The 21,266-nt window shown below is 29.2% G+C and overlaps 1 protein-coding gene across 1 annotated transcript; it reads left to right on the top strand.

Moving 5' to 3' along the window:
• The first annotated feature begins 4,217 nt into the window (after window positions 1-4,217).
• On the top strand, window positions 4,218-12,374 carry LOC113371521 (ferritin heavy chain, oocyte isoform-like). The gene is made up of 3 exons (XM_026612154.1): window positions 4,218-4,503; window positions 10,282-10,506; window positions 11,818-12,374. The coding sequence occupies exons 1-3, from the start codon at window positions 4,405-4,407 to the stop codon at window positions 12,004-12,006; spliced, it is 513 nt and encodes a 170-aa protein (XP_026467939.1). The 5' UTR covers window positions 4,218-4,404; the 3' UTR covers window positions 12,007-12,374.
• Window positions 12,375-21,266: the final 8,892 nt, after the last annotated feature.

Here is a 21,266-nt window from a genome sequence, read left to right as displayed (position 1 = left end):
AATCAAAACATATTAAATTTGTTATAAATACTATTATAACTTATAAAATAAATATATACAGTTATTCAATTAAGTGTTTTACATATGGTCCTTCGAAAAGTAAATTCAAATTCAATCAAAACAAGATCCTAAAAAACAGCACTGTTGCTTAGCTTACGAGACCCTAATGTACTTTTTAAGTTTTTAATTGTTATATAATTTGTTTTTTGCATAACTTCTATATACACCTGGATGAGCTAACAAAGACCAACTGAACCTTTACCCTGGCAAAGATATAAAATATAAAAAAAGCAAACAAGAAAGTAAGCTTAAACAAATAATTTTATTTAGATTAATTTTTTAGTAGCTATCATTTTAGAAAATCTCTGCAAAATTAAAATGAAGCATTGGCCGTGTTTGCGCCATGCCGTTCTATTTATCCTGTCTATGGGGTAAAAAGGACCAGGCCTCAAATTTCTCAAAAACACATTTATACAGGGATGAACTACTTGGGAGTTTTGCTGAACATAGTCAGATGTGTTATTTGTTGTTTTATTTCTAATATAATTGCTAAAATTGTCAAAAATTAAATTGGACCTTTGTGCCCCGCCCTACCCTATATCAAATAGAATAATATTATATAGTAATTATTAGGTAGCGTTTATACACATTTTTAATTAATATACTGTATAAAACTGTTATAAAACAAAAAGCTAGTATAAAAACTCACATTCCATTAAAAATGTATCAAAATCTCTGTACAATTACTCATGAATCCAGAGATACCAACGCATGCATAATGCAATAAACTATTTCGAAAATACAAGAAGTTTGTAACGCGTAGCAAAAATTATTTTTGTATTATTTTAACTATGCATTATTTAAAATAAACATTCAAATACATTTTTACAAAACAGAATAAATAAAAACAAGCTACAAATAACATCATCAAACTGAAATAGCAACAAATAAACAATATTGCGCAATAAACTTACAAACAACAAGGTAAGTCAGCAACAAAATTTTGAAAATAAATATTTATAATTGAATCAAGAGAAATATTTTTGATAAAACATAAACATCATAATATCAAGAAAATGTTGTTAAAGAAACATCACAAGTAAAACATAACCTCTCACAATTATTTTCCTTTTTTCAAACAATAAATTTCACACAATTTTTTATAAAATTAAAAATTGTTTTTTTTTAATCTTTTAGGATCAAGATATAAAGAACTTCACTACTAGCCAAAGAGATATCCACAAAAATCTAAGAACGTATTGACCATGTTTTGGCCGCCATTACATGAGGTGCCAACATTATAGATATGTTTCATCATTTGAAAATCTTGAAACAACCCCAAAACGCAACTATTCAGTATAGATTTTAGCAACAATATGGAGCTGATCCAAAATATAACCTGCATCATTACATTTTTAATAAAATTCATGATAAGAATGTTAAGCAGGACGATATTTCTATCATGCTCCTGCATTTGACAATACATGTGGAATATGGAAAATGTCGTAGAGATCATTTTCCAAATAATCAATAAACAGGTATTGATCTTTAGGTAATAAAGTTAGTATGATTACAAATAAACAAGTTGATACTATTGTATGTTGAAATAAATCATGGAACTTTTTACCCTATCTAGAACTTATGTCGGTAATTTGTTACCTCACACCTGCAAGTTTTTTAACCATTTAAATTGTTATAATCATAACAACCAAAATTAATAAACAAATACTTATTACATATATTTAAACACCAAATAAGGTGGTAATGTGCAAACAAACTGGGCAATAAAAATTATGCCATTAAGTGGTCCAAGCAATCAAGATCTCTGTTCTCTAATCTATTAGTGAAGTATTATTAACTATATTTATATATATTAAGTTTCAGTGAAATGAAGATTTGTAAAAATATGACATTATACAGAAAATAATCTAGTTCATGGTATCAGAAAAAGATGATGGTATTCATTGCAGCTGCTGGCCACTTCACAAGATTAGCTCAAAGACTCTTGTGCGTGTGACAGCGGCTATTGTGAATGGCCGAAAACTACAAACTACAGTTATAACAACAGTTATAAATGTATTTAAGAAAATATAAGAAATTTCAATTAAGAATTTTAAGCTGACTCTAAATGTCCAGAGTAATAATGATTGACCATTATAATTGCTGCTCTATAAGAATATATTTTAGGTGGATAGATGCTACAAACCACTATGTCTCATCATCCTGGAAGGTGTATTTTAGGACAGAATAGATTGATAAAAAGAGAAGGTAATTATGAACAAGAACCAAAGAGATCCATATTCTCTATAAATTATGTGAAATTATACTGCAGAAATCCGACAAAAACTTTTTCCTGTTATTTTTTATCACTTACCATATCATATATAAAATAGATGATCTAAATTATTAAAGAGAATCTTTAATACGACACAATATCGACAACTTTTCGAAAAAGTGATTAAAAATTATGAAAATTTGATAATATATTTTAACCAGTTTAATTTTCATTGCAGGTAAGACCAGAGCTTATTTAAGTGAAAATTGCTAGATGTTGATGCCACTCCAACATCACTTTTTCTTATTTCCATAAAAATTGCTATCTTGATACAATCAAATCAATAAAACATACAATAAAAGTTATTGTTACATAAAAGAGAGAAAAACAAAGTTAGAACAGAAGGAAAAAGTAATAATTTAGAGTTCACTCCATGGAGAGAAGTCTATGTTTCATATAAACTTCAACTTTAGTAATGTAATTTTAAGTTCTGTTGACTAGTTATGCTTCAAATTTGCAAACAATTGTAAAATTGCAAAATTAACAAGTTGAAATTTTTCTTTGAGGCAAATTACAAATTCATTCCAAAATGCTATTCTGATATATAATGGAAAAGGTTGAAAAGAATTTAAGGGGGTATTCTAGTGTATAGCGATAAATTTTAGGTAATTTTTAAAGTGTCGTAAAAGAAAGCAATGAATGTTTTTACTATCCATTTTTACCACTTTTTTATTATTATTAAAATACAAAACAAAAATTTAAAAATAAAATGTTGAAAATTGTAAAAATTGGCATCTGATAAAGTGGATGGTCTCAAAAAATTGGCACCTCAGTCTTGACATTATTTCCTAGCCATTGGAAATGCAAAAAATAAAAAGATTAATAATCTACAATGATGTCGCAATCGCCCGAACTAGCAATGAGTAAAAAAATGTTTTTACAAATTGGCGACTGTTTGAAAAAAAGTGTTTTTTTACTGTTTTTTGAGTTTCTCAATTTTTTTTAAAAATAGTAAAAATTGGAATTTGGGGATAATCCTAGTTCGGGCTATAGATAGATCTACATACAAGACTCTCGGAACATTTCAAGTGAATCGGTCGATTAAAACTCGAGAAATCGTGTCAACAGTACTGAAAAAGTCATTTAAAGATCAAAACGCATTTAAATTTTTGCGTGAAGCCAAACCAGTATGGAGACCAAGTCAGTAAAATGCCTATATCTCCGAAAATAATTCTAATTTTCAAAAACCTTCTTGTATCCATATTTTTAGATAGTTAAACTTTAAATAAAAGAAATAAAAAAAAATTGAATTTTTGAATTTCTACACTAGAATACCCCCAAGTTCTTTGTAATAAATTGAGATTTACTACTCTTTATACCAAACAAAGCAATATCTACAAATTATATTATTATTACAAAGTAAGTATTTATAACTACTAATAATTAGGCGTGCAAAATGAAAAATAGTTTATTTTCTTTTGTTTAAAGAATGATTCATAAAAAGTTGCGAACAAATGATTATGCCAGAATTTTTGTGTTTCAAGATTTAAAGGTTGAATGAAATCTCTTTGCACTTTATCCCCTACTTAACTTAAATTCACCTAAGGACATTCTCTATTACCAATATAATAATGCAAATATCGGTTTTATTATTGGATGCATTGAAAACCAAGAAAATATACTGCTGGTTTGTAAACCGGATATATACTCTTCATTCATTATATTCGAATTTCCGTACACCTGCGCATTACATGCCCAGATCAATTACCAAGTGCAGCATTTGCCATTGTTGGCGGTTGCATGTTTGCACGACCTAACATCTTGTTTAGAGTTATAGCTCAAAACATTCATCAGGAGTATTAAATGTGCTAAATTTCGCACAAGCAAAACATGTCGAAGGAAAACAATAAAAAATAAAAACATTCACTGTCCGCGACCCGTTCGTACGAATAAAACGCATTCGTTCGCAGTGCGCATGCACCTCTCAGAACAGAAGCGTCGACTCATAACTCTTGTCATTTGAAAAACAATCGCTTACAATACAAGGTGTACTGTAAATTTTGAAACAGAGATTATATTTCGGAAGCAACTAGTTCAAGTGTAAAAAATTAAGAAAATAATTTTTCAACATGGCAGAAATCAGACAGAATTATCATCAGGAGTGCGAAGACGCCATAAACAAGCAGATCAATATGGAATTGTATGCGAGCTATGTATATTTGTCAATGGTAAGATTATTATAAATTAATTTAAAAAATATTTTAGTTTTATGTTTATATTTTTAATGCACATTTAATATATATTGTACAAAATGTTTTAATGTATGTGCGTTACGAATTTGGTTTTTATAACATTTTAACCGGTTACTAATATGTATTTGATATCGAAACTTTCAAAATTGAATCGAGTATTATTTTCATCATATATACAAATATTAGGTCTACCGGAAAGTTCTGTCCAAAATTATGACATGGTTAATGCCACGTTTGTTGCATGTTTATTTATTGCATGATTGGCTCTATATTTTTACACCAATGAAGAAAATAAACTATCATAAAGTTGATTCCCATTAGTGTTAAGAGTGAAAAGTTTCTAACCGTGGCGATTGACAAAATTTGTTTAAAGCACTGAATTTTATACAAATTTTAACCAGGAAGATTTCTTCTACAATAATTTAGAAATTTATTGAAAGTGTTTGGTGAAGAAACAGTTTTTGATAGAATATTCAATTATCTCATATAATTGGTACTAAAAATTAGTACTAAAAAATGGTACTAAAAATTTGAAACAGGTGATTTCGACCTTTCTGTTCCGGGCGAGCATCTTTGATTGGCGATGTTGTTGTTAAAGTATTGTTGAGCAACATCGGGCTTCGCAAAAAGACTTAATTCAGCTCAACAAACCATTTCTGATTATATTCAGAAGATAGAGTTTCTGTAGAAGTATTCGAGATGCGTGCCACATAAAAAAGTCAGAAAAAGTTGCACGACCGAGCTGTCATATTCTCGTCTTTGTTAGTTTGAAACAAAGTCCTTTTTGAACCGGAATATGATAACTGAGGATGAAAAATAAATTACTTACAAACACTAATTAACTTCCCGTATGGTAGGTTATCACGTTTTGAAGGTTTCTTAACATTTTAGCATACCTGAGAAAAAAATGGATGTGTGTATGTATGTATGAAAACAATTTTTCGTCCACGTTTTCGGTAGCACGGATCAACCGATTTAAGTGGTTCAAAAAACATTCGATTTCTATTGATAGGGATATATGCTGATTAGTTTTTGGCAAAAGTCGGTCCAGCCGTTTTGGAGTTACGGAGCAAAGAGCGGAGAAAATAGAAAAAGAAAAAACAAATTTCAATTTCGAGAAAAAAAATTTCAATATCTAAAATAATTCAGATTTTCAAAATTTTAATTCGGTACGGGAAGTTACAGCAATTTGCTTCAAAACACGATGCCATACACCACTACTTATAATTTGTTTTTGTCTTCAAAAAATTTTGACTGGCAAAAAAAAAGAAAAAGAGAAAATGTTAAACATGTACTGGTTCTATTTTTCGCATCTAAAGATGAAACATTATTTCAAAGTAGGATGAACAGAGTACCTTTACGTTGTCAAGAAATTGTTAATAACAATGACAATTACATTATTCAATAAAGTTAATTGGCGAAAGAAAAAAAAAGTTTTGTTCCGCAAACCGGCAGAACTTTCGGTACACCTGATATATTATGATGTAAATCCGTTTATTTCTCTATCATACTCATCTGACGCAATTCTCTATAATATTTCTAAAATTCAATAGAATGCCTAATATACTTTAATATACAAAATTAGTAAGAATACAATTTGATAAATAAATTCATTATAATGTTTGTTTTGACGTTTAACCATGTATAACACTTAAACAATTAACGTGGATGTAACAGGTGAACAAACATGCTGTTCGCAATTTGAAAATGACGCGCTAATGATTTCTTCAATAGATTTTTCTTTGCTCAAAATAGTATGGTATTATTATTCAAATATCAGAGAAAGCAAAACAAACTTCATCGGCAGTGCGTTTGCGGATTTATTTTTGGACAGACAAATTTATATTTTGATGGACATTCGGAGTAAATATATCATATTGCGCACGACAATTAGAATATTTTTATTATATGAGATAAATGTTTTTTGTCTGCATCAAAAACTCTAAATAATTAAAGCTATATTGAATTTCACGATAATTCTGAAAAACGATTCAACAGTAGCATCTTTGATAACATTTGTTTTGTCTTTCATTCGAAACTTTCAGTATCAGTAGCTTTCAATATAGAAGGTGTATCAATTACGTTTTGATTATTTATGTATTAGTGTTCGAGGAAGAATGGAAATCGTTTTGCCTTATTTGCCTTAAGGCAAATTACTGGAACTTCAGTACCCTAATTAAAAATATTGGTTCGAAACCCAAAAAGAAATACACAATATGTGTACACATTAATAAAATATCTGATAATTTAATGTACATATGCCCAATAAACATGTTTGACTGCCAAATGACATTTTTTTAACTTATTTTTATCGAAAGTCCATAACCGCTGGACAGTTCGGAAAATTTGAACAGTTCTTCATCTTGTGAATATAAGTAAAATGTTTTTAGAATTATTAAAATCGGACGCTCCGTTCTCTTAAAAACTGAGTTACCGTTTTTGGCACTCTTTGCCCCGTATATTCGGAACGGCTAGACTTGCCTACGCCAAAAACTAAACTAACTTATCCATACGAATCGAATGTTTTTTGAATTATTCAAATCAGTTGACCGGTGTTCCCGAATTCGTCGACAAAATTTGTATCCGCACACACACATATACACACACACATATATCTATTTTTTTCAAGGTATGCCAAAATTTTCAGAAATCTCTGAAACATAAATATATATAAAAATTTTCATTTTCGATTTTTTGCGATTACTATAACTTAACATATGGCAAGTTAAAAAGCCTAATGTCAGTAATTGTGGATTATTATCAATTGTTCTATAAATTTTTATATTTTTTACAATATTCGTACTTTTCCAAAATTATGGACATTTTAATTGAAGATTCAAGTGATGATCGTCTGACCAATAAGTTTTTGATTAGAAGCTAAATTTTTTTATGTATTCATTTTTGTTGAAAATTCCAACACCCCAAAATTAATTTGAATTTAGTATAATGCTTGAATTAACTGGATATCGATCTTGGAATCTGGGGCATTACAAATTACCGTGAATTAGCGCATTTTGTTTTTTAACAATACACAGTGAAAATATAAATAAAATCTAAAAGCCGAGTGAAATTTAAAATACATTTATTAGCAGAGTTGAAAACTTAAACAATCAGAAGTTTATTTAAACTATAAGAAGATATTTTTCATGTGATCATATATTAATGCTGTTTCTTAATTTAGAAGTGCATATTGTACATATTTTTATTTTCCATATACATGTAATAAACGTCCTTTGAAAAAATCGAAAATGACATATTCATCTTCGAATTGGAAAAGAATTGAATTGAAAAAGTATTCATATTTGATAATAGTATTCATGCTGTGGTTAAAATCGTATTCATGCGTAACGAAATGCGAAGTAAATAATATTTAATCATGTGGGAATAACTCTGATACATGTTGCATATGTCGCGAATGTCAATAATATACGTATGCAATGATGTTTCTGCGAAATGCGCTGTCGTTGCTTTTCAATTATTTTCACATCTAGATAATAACAAATAATATTTTTGTTTTGGAATAAAAATAATCAAACAGCGAAATAAACATATATTTGGGTCAAAGAATTTCGAATGTCGACAATAAAATAAGGCAATATTTTCGTGGATAAAAAAAAAAGTAAATTGTAATGCATCTACTATTCTTCAGTATTTTCAAGAAAAATTTAGTATTACTTAAGTTTTATTCATTATATTTTTTTGCTTATACATAGGCAAATGATAGGCACTCCTGTATTTAATTGGTCACGAGTAATAATTCATGGTAGTTATTATGCAGCAAATTGCCTTCCACAATTAAAGGTTTCAGAATTGCAATATTAGTATTACTTGTCGCGTTAAAATCATTAGTATGTACGTTTATATTGATTCCTTTGCGTCTGCATATTTCTTTAATATACAAAGGATATTCACATTGTAGATGTTAATTATACATTTTTTTAGAGTTTTTATTTTATTATAATTATTTTATTTGTCAAAGCTACATTAACGTTTATTATATAAGAAAATAACACCGTGACCTTATTTAAAAATTGGCTAATTTCATCAATGATTCTGCGACTATATAACATAAAGAAAGCCATAATAACAATCCTGTCAGATGTTGACCATCAATGTCACAGCCTTATTTTAAGGGTGGTTTTCTAGGACCTATTTTATGATCTATGTATTTATTTCTATTAAAATCAATTGATTTATGTCAATACTAGTGATTTTGATGAATCTTATTGCAATGATTAGATGTTTGATAAAATTTTGAATAATTATTCACTTTTGTTCAATTTCGGACTAAATGACATACTTATACATTGAACAAAATGACATAGTACCATTTCCCAAGCATTACAGGGCCAAGAAAAAAAAATTAAACTTGTCGAAGGTGATCAGCTGTTAACTTCTCTTCTAAATCGCAAAAAATAATTGCTAAAACCGGACAAAAATTATCCATTGATCCAGGGGTAAATAAAATAGTCATATATTTGTTGCAAAACCTTTTTTTTTGTTCCTACGAAAATTAGTTACGATGAATAACTTGTGCCCTTTGAGTTCATGCTTCATGTACTAATGTCTTAAAGAGGATTTATTTGCAAATTCGTTCCTTAGAAATTTGATCTCAGTTGAAATGAACCTCAATGAACCAAAAATGAGTGAAAATGATCGAGACTGGTTAAAATATTATTAAATAAACTAGTGGTGCATGGCATCGTGCCTTAAGGCAAATTGCTGGAACTCCCTGTACCAAAAACTAAATTATTAAAAAAATTTTTGAAAATCGTCTAATGTGTAAACATTGGTATGGAACCCACATAAATAGACACAAAATTTTTACTTATTATTATAATATTTATTAAATATCTAATAATAGGATGTACATATGTCTAATGTTCAGTTTTGACTGCCATTTTTCACTTTTTTTATTGGACCTCTGGAGACGGTCCAGCTGTTACAAAAATTTTACTAGTTATTCATTTCGTCAATACAAGTAAAATGTTTTTTAAATTATTTAAATCGGACGTTTTGTTATCTCGAAAACTGAAATACAAATTTAGCACTTTTTGGGCCACATCTCCGAAACGGCTAGACCTGCCTCTGCCAAAAACTAATTAGCAGTTTTTATCTGTGTACAGAAACTTTATGACAGAATATTAAATAGAGAATGCATAAGCATAACTCTTCATGAATGTACATAAATATATTAAAAATTTATATACGATATGACATCTATGGATGTACTGACTATTTCGTTTGAAAATCAATCCTTGATAATGTGTAACAATTTTTGTGATTGCTAAATTGTTTGAATAGTTATTTGATTAATTAATCTCGGTGCTGGTGATAGTGACACATTTGAAAAAAAAGGTAATATAAAATTTAAAATTAGTCGATAATTTTATCGCAAACCGAAATTATATGGTAGCACAATTTCATATTGCCTGTCAAAAATGACGCAGCTACACACTTTAGTATACTGTGTCACATGCACAGTAGCCATGGCAACATGGGACGTTCACAAGTCCAATAGAGGCAAAGAAATATTTTGAATTCGTTAAAGACCCTAACTCCCTACTCAAGTTCTTTGAAGTCCCAATTTCGTGCATTATAAAATGTATACAAAATGTATGTAATTGTATATAAAATGTCTAAAAAAAATAATAACAAATAGAAATATTTTTGAAGATATCAGTGAATCTTATATTATAATAATATTGAAGATAATTTAAGTTGAAGTAACTAATATTTTTATTATTATTTTAGTCATATCATTTCTCGCGCACGGACATCGCCCTTCCAGGGGCTCATAAATATTTCTTAAAAGCATCATCAGAAGAAAGAGAACATGCAATGAAATTAATGGCTTACCAGAACTCTAGAGGAGGAAGACTTTTGCTTACCGACGTAAAAGCACCTCCAAATCAAGATTGGGGAAAACTTGAAGATGCCATGGCCAATGCTCTAGCATTGGAAAAAGATGTTAATGAGGTAAAATTTGAGATAATATCAAATGGTATTTCTTAAGATTTATTATATTATCCAAACATAGAAAACAGTTTCAAATTTCAAATCATTGCTTTGAATTGGTTATTTGAAAGATTTTTTTTATAAACCAAAATTTGAATTGCCATTTCGCAATTACTTAATTATAAATTCCTTGGATTAGTACCGGCAGGAAAAATTATTCAGTTCGGCGCGTATTATTGGATAAAAACTTAAACTGGGGAAAGTGTGTAATTTAACACACTTTACTAGATATATAGTATTCATCAAGCATAAATTTTCTTTTCGATTTCTTTCCATATTAGATATAATAACGTCTTTGAGAAAATTATGAATTATAAAATTAAATTTATCACTTACCTTTTTCCCATCCTGTTCTCACTTTAGAATTTGGGTATAATTCCATTTTATATCATATACCATCAGTTATGCCCAATTTCATTTTATTTTCCTTTATAAGAAAACAGAATATTTATTTTGTTATTAAAGAAAAAGATTTAAAGCGGTCTTAATGCATTGAGGCGATTTGCAGGAACTTACTGCATTCTGAAACAAAATAAATTAACAGACTTAATAATTTCATTAAATTTATTAAAAAAACTTTGTTATTAAAACTTTAGGATATTGTTTGTAACATTTTGAAAATAGAGCAAAGCATTAAAAATATTTAAAATATTGGAATTTGAGAAAATTAAAAAAAAATGTAATTATGAAATTTTTTATGTTTTACAATGTACAAAATTATATAAGCGTATATTAGTACATATAAAAGGCATGATTAGAAGTCCAGATCAAAAAAATGTTGATTTTTTTCTATATCATTCAAAGATCAATTAAGTATTGTTTCTAATTTCAAATTGACTCATATATTAGATTGAATTCGATAAAAAATGGCTCATTATATAGATATTGTGAAATAATAAGATAGCTTAAAATCTTAAAAATTTAAATGTTATGTGCATATATGAAATATTCTCTATTAGTTATAAAGTAACGAATTTTGGCATCGAGTTTGTTATTAGGTAACCCTAAATTATGTAAAAAACTAATACTTAATTAGTAAACTACTCAGCAAAAATTCCAAAATTTCACACAAATACTTAATGTGAACTTCTTAAGTAACACGAATTTATGCAATTCAAGGAGTTTATATATAATTTAAAATATGAATGGTAAATAAAAATGAACTCTTGGAAATCATTACCAATATAATTATGTGATGTGAATAAATATAGATACCACAGATATGTAGCTAAATATAAGAGAAAACTAAAACATGCGATATTCTTTTTTTAGAGTCTTTTGGCCTTGCATGCTTTGGGATCCCGCCATAACGATCCAAATCTTCTGGATTTCTTAGAATCTCATTATCTACAAGAACAAGTCGACTCCATCAGCGAGATTGGAGCACATTTGACAAATATCAGGCGCAATGGTAATGGCGTTGGCGAGTTCTTATATGATAAAGAATTAGGACATGAGTAAACTACTTCATATATTATTACATAAAGAAATCAATTATTATATATAAGTATAAGGCATTTTTTATATGGCAGCTTAGGCTAAATTGAACAACCATGAAAAATTCTATTACCTATATCTCCTTAAATTTGATAATTTAATATGATATAAAGCCTGGAGATATCTGAACGTAAGACGCATCCTTACTTTTCTCTACACGAATCAATAAAACAACCAACACTATGGGGCCAATTCGGATAAAATAGTTGTGTTACTAGTCTCTTGTTGAGTAATCGCATGAGTTGGTAGTCACAAACTGTCAAAAAGCTTCATCCCTGATTTTCCAAACGAGCGTTTTACACAATATCAACTACCAACCTCTAAATTGTACAAATGCCAGAATTTAACATTAGTTCGTACGTAATTAACACTTATGGCAACATTGCTATTTAACATTTATGCCATTTGGAGGTTATGTTTTAGTGGTTGATATTGTGTTAAACGCTCGTTGGAAAGTCAGAGATGGAGCTTTTTGGCAGTTTGTAACTACCAACTCATGCGATTACTCAACAAAATCGACTGATATCGTAACGTTCTTATCTTATCCAAGAATTGGCCTCTATGTTGATTATTTTTTTTAATCTTACGCAAGGCGAAAGTATCTAAACATTAAAGTAATACATTTGTAATACATTTTAAATTAAAACTTATTTGAAAATTATATTTTAAACGTTATCATATGATAAAGAATTATTTTGAAGCGGAATTTGATACTATATTTAAGAAGGCACATAGATTAATTTAGTTTAAGAGTGCCATTACTATCAATAGATCATATTTAAAATAAAATAATAATGATATTATAATATCCTACAAGATCAATAAAAGCTTTATATCATTTAGCTTCAAAACTAATATAATTCAACCTCAAACATTTGCCTAAATGATAAATAATTCACTAATTGGTCTATAATTTTTATTTTCATTTGTAAATATTCTTAATTACATTTGGCGTGAAATCCAAGATGAAATCTTAGGATTAATTTAGAATAATTGAAAATTTTACTTATTTTTGTATATCATCCACAACATAATATAAAATTAGAAGTTAATGTAATAAATCAAATATCAGGATAATTCTAATATCAAAATTCAATTAATGAGTCAATTGCAATTTAAAGCTTATATTTGCTCATAAAGCTTGGAATATTTTTGTATGTGAAGATTTGGATGTGATATTCGATTCTCATAATGAGGCCAATGCCAATTATGTATTTTGTAAAAAAATGATTTTGTTTTACATATACATTCTAAAATAAAATAATTTAAATGCAAAATTGTACGAATCTAATTTGAACAAGATTGTATTTAGCAGTTTAAATATTGTTATTTTGAATATTGTATGACTATCTATAATAATACTTTAAACTGAATTAGTATTAAGCATATCATGGTAATCAATTATCAAATAATAAACTAAACATGTTAAATAAAAGCAAGTTGTTTACTTTTGTTTTAAGGATCTACCATTTGAAATTAATATCAGAAGTGCTTTCCGATAAACTATTAAGTAAAATAAATCTGAACTAGTGGTGTATGGCATCGTGCCTTAAGGCAAATTGCTGGAACTTCCCGTACCGTAATGAAATGTTCCAGGAATATTAAATGTTTTCAAATAGATTATTACAAATATTTTAACATTGTCTAACATTTATAAGAATTATATAAACTGAATTGCAAAGTTGAAATTATTTGTTTAAAGTATATTAGAAGTTTAGTCAGAATTAAAATTAAAATCTGAATTATTTTTGATATACAAAAAAAAAATTCTTTTGAAAAAAAAATGAAAAAAAAAAATTGAAACAAAGCTCTGTACTTCAAAATGGCTGAACCTGCCTTTGCCAAAAACTAATCACCCCTTCTCCCAATCATTACAAATTGAATGTTTTTTAGATCATTCAAATCGGATACTCCGTTCTCTCAAACATTCGATTTGTATTTTCTGCACTCTTTGCTCCGTATCTCCGTAACGGCTGGACCTGCTTTTACCAAAAACTATTTAGCAAATCTCCCTATCAATAAGAATCGAATGTTTTTTCAACCATTTAAAGCGGTTGATCCGTGCGCCCGAAAACGTGGGCGAAACTATGGGAACATACAAAACAAACACACACACACATCAATTTTTTCTGAGGTATTGCAAAATGTTCAGAAACCTTCAAAACGTGAAAATGTGCACAAATTTTCATTTTCGATTTTCGGCCAATTACTTTAACTACCATACGGGAAGTTAAATATAGAACAAAAAAATCATTTAAATTTGTGTAAAGAAAATTCGAATTCGCCCTGCAAAACGCAACACTTGATGCATGGGTATAAAACTTGCTAAACATGCTGAAAGCTATATGAAACAACTGTTCCAAATATTATAAATAAATAGTAATCAAAATTAATAGTGTAAAAAAAATTCCAATTTAATAATGTGCATATAAATATATCAAAATAGAGATGCGGAATGCACAGCGCAGTCTTAGATATAATAAATAATATATTTTTTTATCATATTTTAATAACAATCAGAACCTTACGGCTCATAAGTTGTTGAGCTGAGCTTCTCCTTGTGTCATATTTTTAACCCAAGGTCCATGAGTATTTGATTACTTGATTGTTAGAATTTATCTAATAGGGCTGACTTATTATTCAATTTTGTGCAGCAATGCTTATGAAAGGCTATTTTCACTTGAAAACATATTTAAGATCTATATTCCCAAGTAAAAATAGATATCGCTACTGCTCGATATCAGGAATGTTCGTGACGGTGGTTGAACCCGCGACCCGCCTGACCGGATCGCACCATGCCACTATGCTACAAAGGCCCTTAATTATAAATAATAATACGGATTTATAATATAAACCATTGCAGAAAATTATATGATAATACATTCCTAAGGTTGTTCAAAAAAACTAACAAGTTTCCAAATCCCTAAATAAAACTCAGTTTCACATCAATAGATAGAATTTGGAATGCACATATATTAAGAATACATAGAAAAAAAAAAGATTAAATTTAAATTTTGCAAAATTAACATTGGTTACAAATGAAATGAATGAACATAAATTTCTCAATTGAATTAATGTTGAATTAGTTTATTATGATCAGATGTTTGAACATAAAATAGCCATCGAATTTTTGTACGTTTATATAAATAGTTCAGAAACGCTAGAAATAAATTTGTAATGACATCACTCAGTTGCGCAATCACAAATGTTTGCTTGTAATGATGACACACATAAATATATACAAGTATTTATCTTTTTGAGTGATAGCCAGCAAGCTAGCATAACACATTTAAAATTAATAAACTGAATATTTATCTCAGTATTATATTAATCCGAGAAAATTGTATTTAAAAAATGCATTAACAAAAAACCTTATTCGGGCACACATTTTTGACATCTTTTATCCCTTCTTAAAAAATTATGGATCAAGGAAACGAAATATTGAAGAAATGATGACATCTAACTATGTTTAACTTAACTATGTAACAAATTGTAAGTGACATTATGGGCATTTAAGCTATCCTAAATTTTTAATAATCGACTTAAACATGAGATTTTTTCAAATGTGATTTCAGAATTTGGACAGATTTTAGCAAAATGTCGACCAAAGATAAAATTTTGGCTCACACGCAAATATTTTTTCCAATTTTGGTGTCAATCAATTCAGAATGACTTGGAAGGTAGAGCAAAAATAAAATTAGCAAATGGCATTTTCTGGCTAAATGAACCTTCTCTTTCGGTTTCAAACAGTTCAAAAGCTTCTTTTTCTTTCAAAAATGATGACTTGTGATTTAACATCCAAAACGAAAAGTGATGGAAAATAATAAGTGAAAGAAGTACAAGAATAGATTTGCGCGCTCCTAAATGTAGACGTAAAATAAGATTTGATATTGATTCAATGAGATTTTATTATCAGGCTACTTGCCGCATTTTTCGATTTATCACACCAAAAATCAAAGAGAAATTATCTAGAACTTACTTTTCAAATATTTCCAGACAACCATTATACAAGCACCATATAGCGTTATGTGTTGATGAAATTTTTTGAATTGTTATCGGCTCTCTTTTTATTACGGACGCTAATATTTTATAAGATAAGGGTCCTGATTACGGCAAAGCTATATCAATTAGTAATGACTCATTAATATGAATTATATTAATGATAATATATTATTGATGATAATATTAATATATAGTTATTAGAATGATATACAATGGATGCAATTGTTTATTTATTTAAGATATAAGATGAATATACTTGAATCTCTGTTCTTGCAGATATCTGTATTTTGTAACATCCTGTAGGGTAAGTCATACTAATAAAACCAAAAACGAAGCAATATTTTGCATATCTTTAGGTTTCAAGACATATTCTGAACATTTTGCTATACCTTAGAAAAAATTAATGTATGTGTATATATGTGTATGTATTATATATGTGTGTATATAATTATGCGTCCACGATTTTGAGATCACGGATCAACCGATTTGAATGATTTTATAAAACATTTGATTCGTATTGACAGAGAGACGTGATGATTAGTTGTTGGCAAAATTAGTTTCAGCCGTTGTGGAGATATGGAGCAAAAAGTGCCAAAGATGGCAATTCCGGTTTTAAAAAAAAACACGGTGTCCAAATGCACGATTTGAAGACATCCACGCAGCCTGATTGCTTTGAAAAATATTTTTTTAAATTTAAATGTTTTCAATATTTTTAATGAATTCAATTTAATCAAATAAAGATTTTAAATTATTTCAAAATTATCAAAAAAAAGCTTCTTCTAAGAGAAGTTACAGCAATTTGCTTTAATACACTATGTCATCTACCAATAGCTTTTATGCTCATATTTTAACAGAAATCAGGACCTTGGGTCCTATTGTGTCCTATTGGGCTGAAACTTCTTACATCGTATTTTTAGATGTTTGATTCATCGATATTTGACTATTTTATTAACTGATTTTATCTAACTAATTTTTTTCAATTTGGTGCAGCAATGCCCGGGAAGGGATATTATTTTACTTGATAACATTTAACTATAATATTTTCAAATGATACGGAATGGAGATCAACATCGACAAATCAATGGTGATGAGAATATCGAAACAAGATGAACCACTGAGGATAACGGTAAAAAATCGAAAATTGGAAGACTTGGGAAGCATTCTGACCAGAGACTGCACGATGGAAATCAGGGCAAGGATCGCAAGCGCCAAGTGAATGCCGATTCACGAAGAAGAGAACGCTAGTAATGACCAAACCGAGTCTCGATCTCGACTTGCGGAAGAGTGTTATGGAGAATAGCTCTGAACGGATCAGTGACCTGGACTCTAAAAAAGGCCAACAGATACTTTCTGAAGAGTTTTGAAATATGTTGCTGGTGGTGAATGGAGGAGGAGGAGAAGGCACTATACCATGCAGCATTAGTTTTTATTCTCATATTTTAACAGAAAACAGACCTTGCGTAATTCTGCAAAAAGAGTGCCTTTTTACACGACGTCGTGAATTGTAAAATAAAAGGATTGAAAGGATTGGGGAGAAGAAGAAAGCAGATAGTTGGTGACTTACGCAAGAAAAGAAAATACAAGGAACTGAAAGCCGTGCTTCGGAAACCTGGAGTAACCAGGAAGCATGGAAAAAGAGTTTGAAAAGGAAAATTTATAATATAAGTGTGATTAAAAAGTGTTTAATGGTTATAAAATAGTAATGGAAATAAGAAACAAGGAAGGGAAAGGGAATCATTGATTTGTGTGGCTCTTATATCATGGACCTGCCTCCTGACAGACCCATATTTGTTAACTTCCCATAGTGTAAGTTATTGTAATCGTCCAAAAATCCTAATTGAGATTTTTTGCATATCTTTCACGTTTTCTGAACATTTTGGCACACCTTAAAAAAATGGATTGGTGTGTATGTATGTATGGATACAATTCTTCGTCCACGTTTTCCGGCGCACGGATCAAAACCGATTTGAATAGTTCAAAAAATATTCGATTCCTATTAATAGGGAGATATGCTGATTAGTTTTTGTCAAAGGCAGGTTTAGCCGTTTCGGAGACACGGAGCAAAGAGTGCAGAAAATAGAAATCGAGATTCTGAAAGAAAGGAGCATCAGATTTGAATGATCCAAAAAACATTCAATTCGTAATGATGTGGAGACCTGGTGATAAGATTTTGGCAAAGACAGGTTTAGCCGTTTCGGAGATACGGAGCTAAATATGCAAATAGTGGCATTTTTTGAGAGAACTAAGCATCCAATTTGAATGATTCAAAAAACTTTCTGCTTGTGTTGATGAAACGCTTGTTTTTGGGGAAAGAAATTTTTTTATATCATTTTTTATAATTACAAAAAAAATGTTTTTGAATATCGAAAAATAATTCGAATGTTAATTCTAATCCTAGCTAAAGTTCTAAACATCATTTATACACTTTAAATAAATGATTACAGTTTAGTTTATTTAAATAAGCTACAGTAAATAAACTAAAGTAATTAATTTTTAAAATAAAAATAATGAAAGCTAATGCTACATTATTTACAATAATCTATTTGAAAACATTTAATATTTTTCGAATATTTTATTAAGGTAAGGGAAGTTCCTGCAATTTGCTTTAAAGCATGATGCCATACACAGTGGCGTAACTAGACCCTCCGGGGCCCGTTGCAAAGTCTTCCGATGGGACCCCATCGTGGTACTCAATGTTTAATTTATCTAATTTTGTTTAATAAACGTTAATAGTCATTTACACGCTGTTTTACTACTGGCTAAAACAATTGTTAATGAATTTTATCACAATTAGCAAACCAACTTCGACTAATTTATATTTTATGGCTTTAAATTATGAAATTATACAAAAGGCAGAAGAGTCAAGTATTGATTTAGAGGTATAATTATAATTTAGTTGTAATAATATAAAAATAACAAAAAATACATAAAACTTAATTTTTCTTGAAAATCAAACATGAAATATTAGTGAATATATTCAACGTTAAAATAAATGGAAATTAAAAAACGTAGTTTTTTAATAAAAATTTAAAACAAATACCACTTTCTTAAATTTAATTATTACATAATCTTCCATTAACAATTTCTTCTTTTAATTTTATTGATTAAGTAGTGACGTTCGATCTTTATGAAAATTTATGATTTAACTAGTTGATATTGGTATTTTGCCTTGCGGCAAGTTACATGAACTTCACGATATGTATAAAAAATCGACTTAATCAATAAAATATAAATTAATTTATGAGTAATTAAAAGTATTCCGAGTGGATTTATTATATATAATTGAAAACGAACGAACACGCCGTTAACTCGGAGTATTCTTTAAAAGCTTATAAATTTCCGAAAACGATTCAGGCGTTTTTGAGAAAACGTCGATCAAAAGCCTAATTTTGACAATTGCCAAAAGAACAATACTAATTTTTGCAAACTTTGAAGAATTTTTAAAATTAAACGACTTGTCATAGGTCCGTAATATTTTTAGTATGATCTACAAGACTTTGATTATGACAAAAAAAAATCATAAAATTCGTCGTAATTTTTTCTTTTTAGACTTTATTACAAGTAAACGGCCCGGCCGATCTTTACCAAGAACTTATCAGCACGATTCCCAACCAATATCTATCGAACGGTTTTTGAATTTTCAAAATCGATTCAGAATTGCGGGCTAAAACGTGGAAGGAATTTTTTTCATTTTTCTGCGATTTACAAAGAAACGGCCCGGCCGATCGTCGCTCAAAACTCAGAAACGCTAGTCCTCATCGAGATACATCGAATGGCTTTTAAATTTTTGAAATCGGTCCAGCCGTTTTTGAGAAAACGTTGATTTACGGCAAAAAATCTGTTCACACACACGCACACACATACACATACATACTTTTTACAAATTTGGTCTCATTTGATTCAGAATGGCTTGAAACGGAGCCCCGGGCCAGGGGGGCCCAACGAGCGTAAGAAATATCTAAAGCAAACCAATGATTTATAAAAAATTAAATAACTTGGACGTAGTTATCGAGCGGTATTGAACTTCAACTTGTAAGCTAATGCTTCAAAAGAATTTATTTCTGCTGCAAAATATTTTGAAAAGATTTTGAAACTTTGTATGTGCTTCACGAATACGACGAAATTCAAAATTAAAACTAAAAAAAAAATACGTAAAAACTTTAGGACAGAAATGTCTATCAGACCTGTCACTATTATTCCTAGGGACAGAAACTTTAGAATCTAAGATCTCTTAATAATTCAGTTTTTCGAATAAGGGGAGAATATTTTTATCTGGATCATTTATGAAAAGCTCGTAAAATTATAGAAAATTAAATAGAAAAATAATTAGAATGATAAATAACTATTCTTCTAATTTTAGGTATTTTCATATTTTGTGATAAAAAATTTCTTCTTAAGGGGGCCCCCAAACAAATTTTGATACGAGGCCCCGCGAAGGCAGGCTACTGATGTTGAGAAGAGAGTACTTCACTTGTTCGTTTTTTATCTTAAAAGTCGATAAAGTATAAAATATTATCTATACAATAATAAATTCATTAATTCATTCTTGATATATTATACAAACTAAAGATTTTCCGATGCAGCTCTTTATCGCATAAAAGATAAAATACAATACTTTCGTTATGCGGCGGCGACTCCTTTGGTTTTAACTAAGCTTGGTTGAATAATTAACTCCGATTTTGAACTTAAAAAATATAAAATATAAGTTTCAAATGAAATAAAATTTAGGTATAATGTAAAAAGGTATTTCCGAGTCTCGATTTTCTGGGCGGGGGGGCCCCTTAGGTCGGGGGCCCGTGGCATTTTGCCACCCACGCCACCCTATAGTTACGCCACTGGCCATACATCACTATCATTATTATTATATCCAAATGAAAATTGATATCACTACTGCTCGATATCGGGGTTGTCCAGGTAGATATTGAATTAAATATATTAAATGAATTGAATGAATTATAAATATTTGCAAACACAATATGTAATTAAACATAAATTTTATGAAACGACTCAAAAATACGTTACCTGATTTTGTGATCCAAAAATGTGCAACCTTCCATTCCTTGTGATCAAAAATATCTTCATTTCATTCAGATGATTGCATGAAGATATGTGATAGAATTTCTACCAAAATATTGTCCTTCCTTAGTTAATAAGACAAATAAATCACTGTATAAATCTCTTATATTGCTCAGTAATATTTCAAACATTGCGCAAGACCATTG

Source organism: Ctenocephalides felis, unplaced genomic scaffold, assembly GCF_003426905.1.
Source record: "Ctenocephalides felis isolate EL2017-DRISC unplaced genomic scaffold, ASM342690v1 CF-g0.4_SCAFFOLD_01492, whole genome shotgun sequence".
Classification (NCBI taxonomy): Eukaryota; Metazoa; Arthropoda; class Insecta; order Siphonaptera; family Pulicidae; genus Ctenocephalides; species Ctenocephalides felis.
The sequence above is the reverse complement of the archived record's forward strand: the minus strand, read 5'-3'. Positions and strand labels throughout refer to the sequence as shown.